This window comes from Aspergillus candidus (assembly GCF_002847045.1).
Source record: "Aspergillus candidus strain CBS 102.13 unplaced genomic scaffold BDW47scaffold_30, whole genome shotgun sequence".
NCBI lineage: Eukaryota > Fungi > Ascomycota > Eurotiomycetes > Eurotiales > Aspergillaceae > Aspergillus > Aspergillus candidus.
In genome coordinates, this window is record NW_020194035.1 from 183,491 (window position 1) to 198,048 (window position 14,558).

General features: G+C 50.9%; 6 protein-coding genes across 6 annotated transcripts; 2 read left to right on the forward strand and 4 right to left on the reverse strand.

The window, feature by feature from the left end:
• Positions 1 to 1,480: 1,480 nt before the first annotated feature.
• On the reverse strand, positions 1,481 to 3,320 carry BDW47DRAFT_44872 (putative succinate:fumarate antiporter (Acr1)). Its single transcript, XM_024819062.1, has 3 exons — positions 2,847 to 3,320; positions 2,491 to 2,781; positions 1,481 to 2,419 (listed from the first exon to the last, which is right to left on the reverse strand). Exons 1-3 carry the CDS (start codon positions 2,902 to 2,904, stop codon positions 1,806 to 1,808), a joined length of 963 nt encoding a protein of 320 aa, XP_024671037.1. The 5' UTR covers positions 2,905 to 3,320; the 3' UTR covers positions 1,481 to 1,805.
• Positions 3,321 to 4,793: 1,473 nt separating this feature from the next.
• Positions 4,794 to 6,277, reverse strand: pex26 (the record flags this gene model as incomplete). The annotated part of the gene is made up of 2 exons (XM_024817544.1): positions 5,730 to 6,277; positions 4,794 to 5,670 (listed from the first exon to the last, which is right to left on the reverse strand). Exons 1-2 carry the CDS (start codon positions 6,155 to 6,157, stop codon positions 4,794 to 4,796), a joined length of 1,305 nt encoding a protein of 434 aa, XP_024671038.1. The 5' UTR covers positions 6,158 to 6,277.
• A 328-nt stretch (positions 6,278 to 6,605) lies between these two features.
• Positions 6,606 to 10,180, forward strand: BDW47DRAFT_132418 (mitochondrial 54S ribosomal mL46 domain-containing protein; the record flags this gene model as incomplete). The annotated part of the gene is made up of 6 exons (XM_024817545.1): positions 6,606 to 7,086; positions 7,133 to 7,365; positions 7,674 to 8,211; positions 8,258 to 8,594; positions 9,198 to 9,828; positions 9,893 to 10,180. The coding sequence occupies exons 1-6, from the start codon at positions 6,762 to 6,764 to the stop codon at positions 10,178 to 10,180; spliced, it is 2,352 nt and encodes a 783-aa protein (XP_024671039.1). The 5' UTR covers positions 6,606 to 6,761.
• Positions 10,181 to 10,273: 93 nt separating this feature from the next.
• Positions 10,274 to 11,103, reverse strand: BDW47DRAFT_44891 (cysteine-rich PDZ-binding protein). Its single transcript, XM_024819063.1, has 3 exons — positions 10,845 to 11,103; positions 10,526 to 10,649; positions 10,274 to 10,473 (listed from the first exon to the last, which is right to left on the reverse strand). The coding sequence occupies exons 1-3, from the start codon at positions 11,004 to 11,006 to the stop codon at positions 10,373 to 10,375; spliced, it is 387 nt and encodes a 128-aa protein (XP_024671040.1). The 5' UTR covers positions 11,007 to 11,103; the 3' UTR covers positions 10,274 to 10,372.
• Positions 11,104 to 11,496: 393 nt separating this feature from the next.
• Positions 11,497 to 13,077, reverse strand: BDW47DRAFT_107707 (protein kinase-like protein). The gene has a single exon (XM_024813067.1). It carries the CDS (start codon positions 13,057 to 13,059, stop codon positions 11,593 to 11,595), a length of 1,467 nt encoding a protein of 488 aa, XP_024671041.1. The 5' UTR covers positions 13,060 to 13,077; the 3' UTR covers positions 11,497 to 11,592.
• A 131-nt stretch (positions 13,078 to 13,208) lies between these two features.
• On the forward strand, positions 13,209 to 14,358 carry BDW47DRAFT_44894 (uncharacterized protein). The gene is made up of 2 exons (XM_024819064.1): positions 13,209 to 13,690; positions 13,774 to 14,358. Exons 1-2 carry the CDS (start codon positions 13,386 to 13,388, stop codon positions 14,060 to 14,062), a joined length of 594 nt encoding a protein of 197 aa, XP_024671042.1. The 5' UTR covers positions 13,209 to 13,385; the 3' UTR covers positions 14,063 to 14,358.
• The last annotated feature ends 200 nt before the right edge of the window (positions 14,359 to 14,558 follow it).

Below are 14,558 nucleotides of genomic sequence, written 5' to 3' on the forward strand. Positions count from 1 at the left end.
GGTGGTGGAGGGATGTGTTGTAGTTGTTGTTGAGAGACTGAGAGGGGTATGGACTATGGAGAGCGGTGTGATGAGCGGGGTTGCTTTCTATTTTGGTCGGCGTGCTGACGGAGTATATAGGGGCGTGTACTAACTATCTACGAAGTAGAACTATGATATACAATCAAGTTTTTTAATTATGAACTGATACTACTGATTTTATCAAAGAAAGATAGGAATGTATGTTACCCTGGATATAGCCTATTGTATCTTTGGGTCAACCCCTGAATAATCAACTGGTATCTGTATATAGATTCCATGTCTCCACTCATCCTATAATAACACTTGAATTTCTATTACCATCCTGTGATCATTTATTTAGTCTTCTTTCTGAAAAATTAGTGAAAAATGATATAGATAGTGGGTTGACTATTCAAAATATATAGAGAGAATGAATGTCCTACAGTACTGTAACTGTCAGATATATATTCCGACTAGACATACTCCAGCTACTTCACTTCCCCCTCTCAGTGACTATCCCTCATTAAATGGAGAAAACACCCGCCTTCACAAAGCCTTTAGCAAATAGCATCGCAGAGACTTACTTCTCTCTCAATCTTGAACCCATACTCCATACTCCATACAGGAGACAAGATGTTCGAAAGAAGCTCGGATTTGCCCCACCAAACACCTCTTAGTGTTGCGCTAACTTGTTCTTCAAGGCTTCTATTGGCATTTCGGTGGTATTGATCTCCTGTTTAACAGTATACAGGTTGAACTGGTCACTCAGTTCTTAGCTTGGGGGAATAGAATCCCTTAAACTAGTGTCCAATGTGAGACTGAAGTATCAAATATGGACTCTCTACCATCTTTACTACATAAATTATGGCCCAGTCACAGCTATCGTATCTAGGGACCGCCCGAATACTGGATGTGTCAGGTAGATATCTATCGGCGCCTGGGGTGAAGGTAGATCGTGGGCTTTCATATAGTGATGTATGGAGCCTAGGGTTACGGTATGTGTTATAGTCTAGATTGGCCGAGTGTGATTTCGAGAATTCGTTATCTAACATCCAAGACGAGACAAACAGATGTTCATTGCATTTGTGACAGAATGCGGAATGGAGCCTTGAAGAACGGGCTACTCCAAGCAGCTACTACAAGACCCGTGCTCTCGATAGAGACAGATACCAGGATAAGGTGAGTAGCTGGTGTAATGTGTACTATTTCTCTCCACCCCAGACTTTGCTTGCACACAGAATTTTGCCTCAGGTGTCTATACCTGACTATACAGGTAAGTCCTTCATGACATGTGAAAAGAACGTGGTCAGGTGCCTCAGCTCAGCTCAGCTATGCATGTGAAACCCCAACAAGGTTAGAACGCACTTGGCGCTGCACGGCACATGCAGCTTTCCATCCACCGTCGAATCATATCCTCCTCCCTGTTTCTATGTTGATATATTATATGGGAAAAAGTAGATTGATCTTGTGGTATTGTATTCGATATAGTGCTGTTTTTTTGTCTCTATCCAATGCCAATGACCATCGCCCATGGAATATATAGGGCGGGAAGAAGTAAAAAAAAAAAAAGGAAAAGATAAATATATACAACCAGCCGCTAAATGGCGGAATAACACCTTGACAGACACAAAGACAAGGAAACAATAGAGGAATATACAAAATGATGCAAGGGACATCACGACACGGGCAACGCCACCATGCTCCATGGTATCAGATCGGTATCACATGCTCGACTTCTCGACTTCTCACTTCTCAACTTCTTAACTTCTTACCCCTCCGAGAACACTAACCCAGTGGGATGGCGTTTATTCCTCGAAAGAGCCGCCGACAAACTTCCAGTTGGAAGCTTCCAGCTTACCCTTGAGGTACTCGTACACGGTGAAGGTGACGGCCTGACCGGGAGCGACACGCATCACACGCGGGGTGATACCCTTGTAGAAGGCGCGGGTACCCTCGGTCTTGAACATGTCGCGGGCGATGACGACGATGCGGGAGACGGCGGACTGGCCGGGCTCGGCGCGGGTCTTCTGCAGACGGGTCTTGATGGTGTCGATGGGGGCGTTGGAGAAGGGGCCGACGGCACCGGAGATCAGACCGATGAGGGTCGTCTGGTACGAGGGCAGCTGGGTGTTGGCGTACTCGGGCTGGTAGCTCTGCAGGGCGGCCTTGAGCTCCGTGTAGGCCGTGAAGTTGGCCGCCTGGTTGGTACCCTGGCGGAGGGCCGTCAGGGAGACACCGCGGTAGAGGACGCTGAAGCCCTCCTCGCGGATGATGGTGAAGAGCGCGTGCGGCGCGCTGCGGTACTTGGGGGCGTCGAGGGGATCCGCCAGACTGTGGTGCTGCGCTTGCAGACGGATCTTGACCACTTCCATGGGGTTGACGATGGCGACGGCCTCGGTGACACCAGCGGCGAGACCGGCTGATCTTATTAGTCTTTGTTCTCTTTTTTTTTTTTTTTTAATCATAAAGGGGGGAAAAGAGAGAACATACCAAGGAAAGTACCCTTGCTGCTCACAGCTCCAGTCTCCTTGTTGGCCAAGAGCTGCTTGTAGTACTCATACGAGGTGAACCGGATAGCCATCTTCGGGATGATACCACCCAGGACGGCTCCCAGACCCTTGTACAGACCGAGAGCGGTCTCCTTCTTGACGATGTCGACACCGGTGGTGACGAAGCCGCGGGGCTTCCCAGCGGCGGCGCGGCGCGACAGTTGCATGCGGACCTTGATGGTGTCGAGGGGGTGGCAGACGAGAGCCTCCATCATACCGGCACCACCACCGGCTGTTCTCATTAGCTTGCTGTTGAGCTTCCTCCGGGGGGAGGTTGTGCTGGGATTGAGGGCATACCGATGAGGTTGACGGCGGGAGAAGCGGGCTTCTTGCCATTGCCTCCTTTTGCGGACATGATGTTGAGTGGAGATAGAGGGGAGAGGGGGGAAGGATGTAGAGGAAGATAGAGGAAGAGGTAGAGGAGAAGAAGTCGAAGAGTGAAGAGAAGAGGAAAAGAAGTAAAGAACAAAAAGAAGCGAAGAGAGGAAAATTAAAGGAAAAACGAGTCAATTGGACAATTAATCCACGGATCGACAATGAATCACTTGACCAAAAAGACGACGATATCGGATCTTAGGGAATGGTCCAAAAACGGGGAGACACGGAAGTATGGAAATGCAGAGAGGGAATTCACCTCGGCTGTCCACCGAGGTACTTGCGAAAGGGAATGGGAAATAGGTAAAAAAAAAACCATCGGAGGACGGGGCGCCGGCGGAAATATCCACTACATCATTTTGCTGTCTCCATTGTGGACTCCCGACTCCATTATGGAGCACCCAATTTCAATATTATCCATTCAGTTGCCCCTCCGGGGTCCAGAGTTGGTTCCAGAGTCTTAGAGGGAGTGGTTGGAGACGGGGAAGCGGAGGATGATGGAGCGGTTCTGGACGAGCGGAAGTCTATATCAGTCTACACAGTATGTCTTATTTTTCAGGTAGTTAACTTTGCTTGTCGATACGTAAACTATATCAAGATTGTATATAAAATAGAGACGAATATTATAGTAGCTATACTCCATACTCCGTACTGTACTCCGTACTCAACTCCCAGATTCAAGAGATAGAAAAATAAACCTCGGCTTCGGAGAACCCTCGGCTTAGTCAGTGGATGTCATCATCATATCCGCCTCCAGCCGCCACTCCCGTGACCTCATCGATCCACTGATTCACATGCTGTATTATGCTAGGACTGATGGAATCACTTGACAGAAGTACAAGACACATACGAAACCCTATCAATACTAGGAGTGTTTGTGAACTATTGGTCCTGGAGAATAGTAGATGCCTCAGGCATACAGCGGGGGATCTCGGCCGGGCCAAGACCGACTGAGCCGAGGTCCGTCACCATCTGATAAGTCTGGAGACTGGAGTACGGACTATATGGGGATGATTGATAGATGATCGATCATGTATATTCTCTTGAACACTGCAGTACTTATATACTATGGATATAGAAATCAGTCTTCCAAGAGCCCAGCCGATAACCTTATTCCTACCTAGTACTCCGTCCGGAAGACAGATAGATAGTAGGTATCGGCCCGGGTTGACGGTCCCGACTGTGCGGTTCAAGGTTTACCCATTTTACCCAGTTTACCCGCGGGTGGATTCCGCTGTTGAATTCAGTTGTATACTCTACTATCTTCATATCGAATGAATTAGATGGAGGTAGTATACTGTTTATTGTATACTATTGTAGATACAGTATAGATTCTACTACCTGGGTACTATCGGAAATACTCCGTGTACGGAGTACAGCACTGCTGCATACACCATGCATAATCAGAAAGAATGCAGACATCACATGGAAATTCCGCAGAAGCACATGATGATCGTCCTGCTTCTGATATGGAATGCTTGTACGGATACTCCGTAGGTAGGTGCGATTATACTAGCAAATATGGATTTTGTTTACTGTTTTATTGTTACGTGGTTAATTGTTGATTTATCATGACCCAATTCTACTGGAGTTGATATGGGAAATATATGGCAAATATATGGGATGTATGAGTGGTCTTGTTTAATTTGTCTGACCGGTGGTCTTTGATTACTATACCCATCTACTTGTATACGGTATCATATTCAGTACATATGGCACTCTCAGAGTCAGTACTAGATACGATATACCAAAGATAATTTTGGTGCATATACATATATCAAAGTATTGATTCTGCAATCATAAGGCTATACACAACACTCCATTCATCGGATCATCCTGAACAAAGGAAAACACTATCAAACAGTAGAGTTAGATATAACTCACTTTCACCCCCATCCCCACCGTCCCTTTCACCTTTTGCCATCCCGACCCGGTCAACCGGCGGATCCGCTCCCGCACATTCTGCCGGCTCAACGCCACAACAATCCCCAGCAGGAACAGCAGCGTCCGCGCAAATGACAGAGGGTTGCCCGCCACCGTCCGCACGATGTACTGGTACAGATTGCGTAGTGCCTGCGACAGCGCCTGCGTCGATCGCGCCCGCTCGGGCTTCTCCGGCTTCTTGACGCTCTTTGCCCCTGGCGGCGAGAATGCCGTCCGTCCCGCAGACGAACCGGACTTGCTGCCCGCCGATTTATCCCCGGCTTTCTTGCCCCGCAGGCTGCTGCCGTTCGGGCGCGACTTCTCCGCTTCCCCTTTAGGACGGCTGGATGCCTTATTGTTGTTGTTGTGATGCGCCCGCTCGGCGGCTGCGAGCTCGTCAGCCCGTCGACGCTCTTCTACCTGCGCTTCCCGCTCCATCTGGGCGTCTTTCTCGCGTTGCAGCGCCGCGGCGCGCAGTTCGCCTTGCTCGCGCTCTTCCTTCAAACCCTCGAGCGTCTGCAGGAAGACTTCTTTGTTCTCCTCGTCGAGCACCTCGCTGAGGTTGATGAATTCCTGCGCATACTCCCACTCGTCGTTGCGTGGCAGCACGTGCAGCGTGAAGAGCTCGATGATGCGGACCCGCGCCTCCAGATCCTTCGGGGTGTCGGTGCCACCGTTGACGCGGAATTTCCCTCGTTGCGAGGGAGAGTTGCGGATGTGTTCGGCGACGTCGAGATTGGGTTGGCCGTATGAGGACAGGTAGGTCTCGAGACGCTGCTGGTTGAGGGCTTGCGAGGGGGAGTGGTTGAGGAGGAGGGTGGCTCTGGAGGGGACATGGTTAGTAGGTGATGTGAAGTCGCGGTCTTTGATCTATCCACATACAGATTATACACAACCTCCGCATCAACCGATCCCTCCAATCCTTGATAGCCCGTCTGCACGACCGTCTCCCAGATGCCGCCCTCGCGCACGCTGGACGAGATGGCCTTCCATTCTTTCTGTCCAAACGATTGTTTCCCTTCTTCCGGCCCCAATTCGACAATGGCACTCAGGAGTGTAATGTAGAGATTCCACACTTTGATGCGCCAGGTTGCCGACACCGTTGCGATAGGCGGTGTTGACTCGTCGCCATTGTAGTGATCGTCCGACGTAGTCGGTGTAATGACGGGTTCCAGAGCCGTCAGTGATTCTTGCAGTCGACGCGTGAGGTAGAGCTGTGAGGCTTTCTTGTATGTTTTTGAGCAGAGCTTGGAGGGGGAGAGAGAGGAGGAGGAGAGCTGGGAAGCCGACATGTGGGATGAATCGGCCATTGTTCACCGCCGGAGCATCGATCTGTCGAGTTCGGGGAGTTCACGAGGTCAATCCGTAAGAAATGACAAAGGGACAAATATGTAAAATAGAATGATAGATGATAGAGGTGGTTGGTGTCGAGATGAAAGCTGCTAGTTTAGTACCTGTGAATCCTCCAGTCGGGGTTCGTTGTCCCTCGGCTCGGGGGCTGACCGGCCTGGGCCGAATGCGGTTAGCGCGATGGAGTACCTCAGGCTCTATTAATACACAGTCCGGGGCAGTCACGGGATCGGCATATCTATAGGATCAACTCTACAACACTTCTCTAGGGATCTGATACATATCCAGTATACTGGCGGCATTTCTACATGAAGTGACTATAGAATTTCTATACGAGGACAGCCAATTACTCAGAATGTCACGCAACCTCAGTTACAGTCCTAGCCACAGAAACAGAAGTCACTCCAGGCTTACCCTTCCTCCGACAAACAGCCTGTCTCATGTTTTGGTCTCTTCACTCAGTACTTGACTGACACTGACACTAACCATGACAACTCACTTCAACCGGTCTGAAGGCTTGATCTATTTCTCATACCCCCGCTCATATTAATTATCTTTATCGCCATGGATGTCACTGCCTCTTCATTCTACGACCTCCTACCGGAAATCCTGTCCCGACTGTCCGATTGCTGTTTTGTCGCCCTGGACTTGGAATTCTCCGGGATCCCGATCGCGCCCAGAAAAAGTAACAAAAAACAGTCGCTGCAGGAGCGGTATGAGGAACTCAAGCAATGTGCCGAGAAATACCAGATCCTCCAAGTCGGTCTGACCATCGGCCATGAGGATGCGGAGAAAGGACAGTACATTCTGAGACCATACCATTTATACTTGAATCCAATCGTCAACAGCGGGCTGGATCTACAGAGAGACTTCACCCTTCAAAGCAACGGTGGGTGGTTCGGATTCCCTGGTTGTCTGGAAGCTGACCGATCCAGCAATGCGCTTCCTCTTCAAGCAGAATTTCTCCATGAGCTCGGTATTCGACCGGGGAGTTGGCTATCTCTCACCCGAGGAAGTCAATCAAGCCGTGGCCAGAGCCGCGCAAAAGGATGGTCTTGCCGCGACACGCCAGATGCTGAAGGTTGATGACAGCGAACCGGAATCCATCGCCTTTCTGAATACGGTACGGACTCTGGTGGACCAATGGGTTGGTGATAGCAATGTGCATGTACGTCCATCTCCGGCCCCCGTCAGACCTCCCTAATCGCAAATTAGCCATGTGACACATACCTCAATATCCCGCCCCCCTGGTCCGCTACATACCTCGCCGAAATCAGCCCCATGCCGGGGGAACTCAACCGGCGTGACCGATACCTCAATATCCCGCCCTCCAGGCCCTCTACATACCTCGGCGAATCCAGCCTCATGCTGGGGGAACTCAGCCGGCGTGACCAATACCTCGATATTCCACCCCCCTGGTCCGCTACATACCTTACCGAATCCAGCCCCATGCCGCGGGTACTCAGCCGACATCAGAAGAAGCTGGTCCATGGGCTGATCGAGATGGAGTACCCATGCCTGACCGCAACCACTATGGGTCCATTTATTCAGATCTGTCAGCGCGACGAGAACCAGGAGGCAGCCCAACATGCAAACCGAACGACGGAAAAGATGCAGCGAATCTGCAAATCCAAAGGATTCGGGTGGCTGGCCGAGGCGTTAGTTGGCGGGGACCTGTCCGATCTCGACCCGAGCTGTTTCCAGAGTGACATGGGAGTTGGCCGTTCTTTGGCTAAAGTAAGAAAGGCTGCGGACGTGGTGAAGCAGGATTTGCGCACCAACCAGTTTCTGGTGGTCGGCCATAACTTGTTCGTGGATTTGGTCTACTTCTGTAGATGCTTTGTTGGCCCATTGCCAGACAGTGTGGCGGACTTTCAGTTGATGGCACGGAGCCTATTTCCCCGGGTGATTGACACCAAATACCTGGCGACGCATAGCTGCGGCGACCTCAATCCGCCGTCCTCGCTCGGCGAAGTTCATCAAGATCTCCTCCACATCGGGACGCCTATGATTGGTATGTTGGAACCTCGTTGAGACCCGACCCAAGCTGATGGGCGCAGTGTTGCACGAATACTACCGGAAGTACTGCAGAGCGCCAGCAGAGCACGAAGCGGGCTATGATAGCTTGCTGACGGCGCAGGTCTTCCTCAAACTCTCCGTCCACTTTCGAGACACGAAGCCCAGAACGTCATCGGAGGAGTTGCACCACATGTTCGCCACTAGTCTCCGCATGGAGGAGTCCTTTGGCTACGGGCGACCGAGTCGGTCACCGCAATTGACCGACTGCTCGGATGCCCATGCCAAGGTGGACAAGGGCGAACTGATCCCACGTCCGGGAGCACATTTCTGGGAGCGTTATAGCAACCGGCTGCGAGTGTTTGGCACTCGCGAGAGAATGTGCTATTTGGGATAGTTCATGACAGTGGACTTAAATTAATACTCTGTTCGTATTATCCGTAACATGACTGATATGAATGATATGAATTTCTACCATAGCCTAAACCGGCACTATCATATAAAATAGTTAAAAATCTGTCCGCAGCGACTATCTAACCGTACACCTTGATTAAGAAGGTACCGCTAGCGAAAAAAGGCCGCGAGTACAAAGCACTCACTCTGAGCACCAGTAAATGATCAACTGGTCGTGGATAACATAACGCAGTGATGATAAGAAGGTGCTGTGGAGAGAAAAGAAGAAAAGGGAAAGGGAAAAATCGGCGGGAAATATAAACGACAGAAAAATAATGGTCACGTGTGGATCTAACCCGACCCGGTTAGATACAGTTCAACCTCCAAACAGGTGACCGCCAACTTTTCTTGCCCGTATCGGATCAATCAGTCTTCTATCTCAAGTCCCAGCAAGCTGTCCACACGCCCGAGATGTCTTCCGGTCCCAATGGAGCGCGGCGCATTGCGTCGGCACTGCGTACGTGATCTCTGACCATTCCAGACAGACCAGAACTAATTGCCCATGCTTGATGTAGGACCCGTGTGCAAAAGCTGCCAACAAAAAGAGACGACGCTGGTCCGCCGCAGCTACGCCACGGCGACGACGCCCTCCCCCGACACAGCCGCGCCCGTCTACCCCGTCGTGAAACCGACGTACACGATCAACGCCGGCGTGGTGCTGTCCCGCCCCCCGCAGATCACGCGCGACCTGCACCCGTTCGAAAAAGCCTACCACTTCTACCAGCGCCGGCTGAACGAGCGCCTCGCCCTGCCCTTCACCAAGTACTTCTACTTCAAGCGGGGGACGCCCGCCGACGAAGACTGGAAGCGCAAGATCAAGGAGCGTCACACCCCCGCGCGGGACATCGGCAACTACAACGCTTACTCGCCCGACGCGTGGAACGACGAGTTGCTCGTTGGCGCTGCCGAGTCGGACCCTGCTTATCAGGCGGAGATGCTCATCCGCGACGCCGAGGAGACCGTCAATGCTACGTCGCAGGATACGAGCAAGCGCGAGGAGATCCCGCGTCCTTATCCGCGTGTGACGGAGGCGGACGAGAAGGGTGATTTCCGTAGCTTGAACCGCGCGCTGCAGCGGACGCTGTATTTCGTTGTGCGGGATAAGTTTGGACATTGGAGGTTTCCTCGCTCGCCTGTTGAGCAGGACGAGACTTTGCGATTGGTAATTCTCTCCCCATATCCCATATCTTTTTTTCTTTCTCTCTGTCTCTAATGTGTGTTATCAGGCCGCTGAACGTACCCTGACCCAAACGGCCGGCGTCAACATCAACACCTGGATGGTGGGATACCACCCGGTCGGACACCACGTCAAGACCTACCGCCGGCCGACGGACACGGGCCTGCAGGGCGCCAAGACCTTCTTCATGAAGGGCCGTATCATGGGCGGACAGGCCGACCTGTCGGGCAACAACCAGGAGCTGCAGGATTTCCGGTGGTTGTCCAAGGAGGAGATTGGACAGCATGTGGTGGATCACTATTACAGCAGTGTCAAGAATATGCTTGCTGATCGGTAGGATCGGTACTGAGTAGAGAGGCGAGGAGAGGAGTCTTGACTGCATATACTACATGCCATGTATAACTAGCTAGCTATCTATTGTTTTATCCGTTTTAGAACCTAACGCCGTGCTTTGATAGACAGGTAACAGCATTAACCAAAGGAAAATAGTCAAGAAAGAATCAACATCAACCAAAGAATAAAAAAAATGTCAACTCAGATTGAATTTCTGCCCCTGAACAACCGGCTTCTGCCCTTTAGCCGTAGCAGTCGCAGCCTTCTCAGCTAGACTTTTTCCACACATAGGGCAGGCTGTCATATGTTAGCGATAGATCCATTTAATACTGGAGATAGGAAGAAACACCATTCTTCTGATATGCACACCGCTGACAAAACTTCCTCCCCTGTTCGGTCTTGGTCTTGCACTGAGAGCAGGACGAGGCGTATGCCGCGTAGGGGTTTTTGGCTTTGGCGGAGAGGAGTTTGTTCTGTCTTTGTTAGTATGTGATTATCATATGAGGTATCCAACGATCAATCGTATATGTTATGCTATACACCAGTCCGGATATAGTGAGGTAGGTAGTATAGAACAGGCAGAAGATAAGGTAAACAACCCAAAACACAGAAAAGGACGAAAGAACGAAAGAACGAATGAACGAATGAAGATGAAATAGGGAACAAACCTTTCCAATGCCAGTACTCCCCAGCGTAGCCTTCCCCTTGGTCTTGTCATTACTACCGGTGTTGGTGCTGCTACTCCCATAATACATCTCGCTCCGGCGCTTGACGTCCGGAGTGGCGAGTTGGGTGGATTTGAGCTTTTTGGCGCATTTGGAGCAGACCATCTTCCTTTCTTTTTCTTGATATGTTTCTTATGATTTGTTTTTCTGTTGAAATGGGTATGTTGTTGTTTGAGGTTAGTGATTGATAGATGTAGTGGAGTTATCGTGGGTGGTAGGAGGAATAGAGGAGAAGAGAGTAGCAGAGATGATGTATGTTGCGGGGTGGGTTTTATGGGATGCCGTAACCTTGTTCAATTGGTTTATTCATGATTTATATAGATACCGATTTATATATTTATTTACACAGTACATGAAATAAGTGATTCTATATCATATACCACTAATCAGCCCTATTGTAAAAGTAGACATAAGGCTTGTCATGGTTTCCGTAATGCCTCACCCTCAACAATGTCTGGATGGTTGACAGCACGTATGCCATCTAGTGGTAGGCATTTTTATTGATTACCTATACTTCTTACCGCGTTGTGAATGAATCTATACAATAAACCTGTGGAATGTGAATCTTGATTAAGGATAGTTTTGTCATTAACGAGTTTAGTTATCAGGCTCTGGGACTCTTTGAGTATCCCTCCTCTATCCTTACCTTATAACCAGCCCCCAGGGCCGGATCTGGAGCAGCCGATCTAACTCACACTTGGATCTTACTATATTCAGGCAAAGCCCATCGTACCATCCACTCGGACCGGAGAATCTGCCCCGTCGTAGGACGATCCCCAGGCCGAAACGAGAGCATCGACCGTAGCATATCAAACAGAGCATCCCTCTCTCGAGCATCAACTAGCGCCATCCCACTCTCCCCTCTAGGCTGCTGCACACTATCCTCGAATCGATCCGCCCACGATCGGTAAGGATTGCGCCTGAGTGGCTTCCCGTCCTCGGTGAACCGTTGTCGGCGCCCCTCCCACCTCGTCCACCATTCAGCAGGCAAGATACCAAGAGCGTCGACCTGCTCGCACGTCATGTCGTCCTCCGTGGCGAGAAACCCTTCAAACAGCGGTCGCTGGGCGATAATAGACCATATGGTACAGGCGAGGGTCCATATATCGGATGGAAAAGACAGAGGCGTTTCCGGCTCGAACCGAGCCTCCGGGGGCCGGATGACGAGCGGCGTGTGAGACTCGTATTTGGCGTCGGTTGAGCACGAGAAGGCTTCACCAAAGTCGGAAAGTAGGATCCTGGCCTCTGCGGGTGTGATTGCCTCGCTGGCTTCCCCTAGCCATATCGACGTAATGCCGTGGGATGGCACGCCAGGTGGAAGCGGGTCCCCGTCTAGATGGACGACGGGGTCTAGTTCCGGTTGTCCGTATTTTTCATATAATTGCTCGGGGGAGAGACGGTCAAAGCCTGGTGGGACTTTGAGAAGAATATTGCCTAGGTGAAGGTCGCCATGGACAAACCCTTGAGTGTGTACAAAATCTACCGCAAGAACGAGTTGCGCCGCCAAGGACCGGGCGACCTCGAGCTGGAATAAGCGGATCCACGAACCATCTTTGAGGCCAGAGAGGCTAGTCCTTGCCGGTGCGTTCACGTAGCAAGCATGGGTGCCATTTGGGCCGTGGATGGTGAACCGGTCTAGAATGGACGGAATCATTGCCCGTCCAAGATCATGGGCCGGAGAGCAGGGTGACCGTGTGAGAGTGGATATAATGTCCGCTTCTTTTGGGTTTGAGTTTGCCGTACAGACTTTCACCGCAACGTATGTATTCAATTGTTCATCACGGGCGAGCCACGTCGTTGAATAGCTGCCATATCCCAGCTTATGAACCACGCGATATCGGCCCTGAAAGCGATCTCCGATTTGTACGGGATGGTAGCCGCCGGGCCGATAGTTCTCTAACCTCTCGACTCCCTCGAGAGGCTCGTATAGGCAGCGGGCACTCAGTTCGTCGTTGGCCGCCATTGGGGTGAACGCGGTGGTAGTCAACGCGTAGCGAGGTTGGGTGTGCTGGGGCGGTGGCAAGTGCGCTTTACAGAGGGCAGAACGATCGATCTTGGACTGTAAACCATGTGGGTGCAATGACCGGATGGCTGAAGACAACAGTCTAATCATCGCTCTACCACCAGACTCTTGGGAAAGGATCTTAGAATATCTCATGTGCTGAGTAGGTACGGAGGAGGCAGATGTGTAGATAGGTCAGGTAAGTGGAGCCGCATGCGAGAATGTCCGGGCACAGCGCTTATCCATTGGCCGATAGAGACCCCAAGTCGCGCGCGCATTGAAACATCGGACGACGACGCAGCAGACACAATCGTTCATCACCCCCAACAGCCGCCAGAATTCCATAGTATGGCTACTATACAACATATATATTTGGCGCCCGGAATTTTCAATCGGGTCACTGCCGATCGTCTACATTGTTACTCGATGGCCTTTACGCGCCCTTGGATAGGATTGCCCATGCAGGGCCCTGGCCATTGCCAATGATGATATTGTCGCAGGAGACAGACCCGGGCTTTATAAATAAGGAGATACAACCGAGGATGGAATGCTGTACAGTTGCACCTCACAGAGATTCCTCACTTCGGAAGTTTTACGACATTACCTCCGCGCCGACAAACCGCACTCGGGATCTCATCCAAGCAAACATGTCCACGGTCAACATGGTGAAATATTATTTCTACAGGGGTATGGTCCCGAAGGATAAAGATCGCCTGCGCCAATTTGTGGCTTTGGCATATCAGACAGCGAGAGACAGAAAGCTCCATCCAAAGGCGGTTCTTATAAGGTATGGCCGCGATCTGGGGTTCGATGGCATTCTGTTCCCTAAGGGCCCTACGAAGTGCTAACTGACGCTCGATGACTTTGCAGATCCGAGATCCATGAAACGACCAGCTTCAATGGCGTACACCTGAAGGATCCTCTGGGTCCACACGTGACTCTTTGCTACAAAGACGAGGATCAGCTCTTGCGTGGGACTCACGTCGCAAGCCATGGCTATGTTACTGGGAGGGACAACCTTGGATTTGTGCGCGCAACTCATGCGGGAGAGAAGGCGGACTCGGCTAAAAGGCAGCAAGGAAGAAAGACAGTATGGCCGTCAGAGGATGACCTTGAGGCCGTACCGGAGATCGGCTACAGCCATCTCCCAAGCAACTGAAGATTCGAGTCATCCATTCGAAGTGCCTGGTTTCTATGAGCCGAAATGCGAAGAGGAGGCCACCCGCACCCGTCATTGTAACTGATGTGGGTAACATTAATTTTATTCGACGGTTCTTTTACCTCGTAGGTAGGGGTAGCACGTGATCTTAGCTCCTTCATCGGACGGGATTTTGAAATTGAAAATTGCCCATCCTTTTAACGTTTTCGTGGTGAACTGGAAGCACGCTGCATACTCCAGGAGAATCGGCTCGGGAAGCACTCCAGTTCCTTACGATAAGCTGCCTAGAGGGTGCCCTTCTTTCTGCTAGGATAACTGGTGCTTGTTAAGTTACGCGTATCTCTCATTTCTCAGCTCTATGATATACTGTTCTTGTTGCGAGACAAGTGGGCCTCTAGCTGCAGCGATACCCTTTGGTCGTCGTCGCGTAGCGGGGTTGGTTGTACTGAGCAATGGGATGGCAAGTCTCACAAAGAATAGGACCTGATAATGTTCG

Bases quoted from the DNA above. Each gene is read 5' to 3' on its own strand.
- BDW47DRAFT_44872 (XM_024819062.1), bottom strand. From the start codon at position 2,904: ATGTCCGCAAAAGGAGGCAATGGCAAGAAGCCCGCTTCTCCCGCCGTC. The intron at 2,782-2,846 runs GTATGCCCTCAA...TAATGAGAACAG, and splicing joins TCCCGCCGTCAACCTCATCG to CCGGTGGTGGTGCCGGTATG. The intron at 2,420-2,490 runs GTATGTTCTCTC...TAATAAGATCAG, and splicing joins CAGCAAGGGTACTTTCCTTG to CCGGTCTCGCCGCTGGTGTC.
- BDW47DRAFT_107707 (XM_024813067.1), bottom strand. From the start codon at position 13,059: ATGAGATATTCTAAGATCCTTTCCCAAGAGTCTGGTGGTAGAGCGATG.
- BDW47DRAFT_44891 (XM_024819063.1), bottom strand. From the start codon at position 11,006: ATGGTCTGCTCCAAATGCGCCAAAAAGCTCAAATCCACCCAACTCGCC. The intron at 10,650-10,844 runs GTTTGTTCCCTA...TAACAAAGACAG, and splicing joins GGAGTACTGGCATTGGAAAG to AACAAACTCCTCTCCGCCAA. The intron at 10,474-10,525 runs GTGTTTCTTCCT...AACATATGACAG, and splicing joins GTGTGCATATCAGAAGAATG to CCTGCCCTATGTGTGGAAAA.
- BDW47DRAFT_44894 (XM_024819064.1), top strand. From the start codon at position 13,386: ATGATGATATTGTCGCAGGAGACAGACCCGGGCTTTATAAATAAGGAG. The intron at 13,691-13,773 runs GTATGGCCGCGA...ATGACTTTGCAG, and splicing joins CCAAAGGCGGTTCTTATAAG to ATCCGAGATCCATGAAACGA.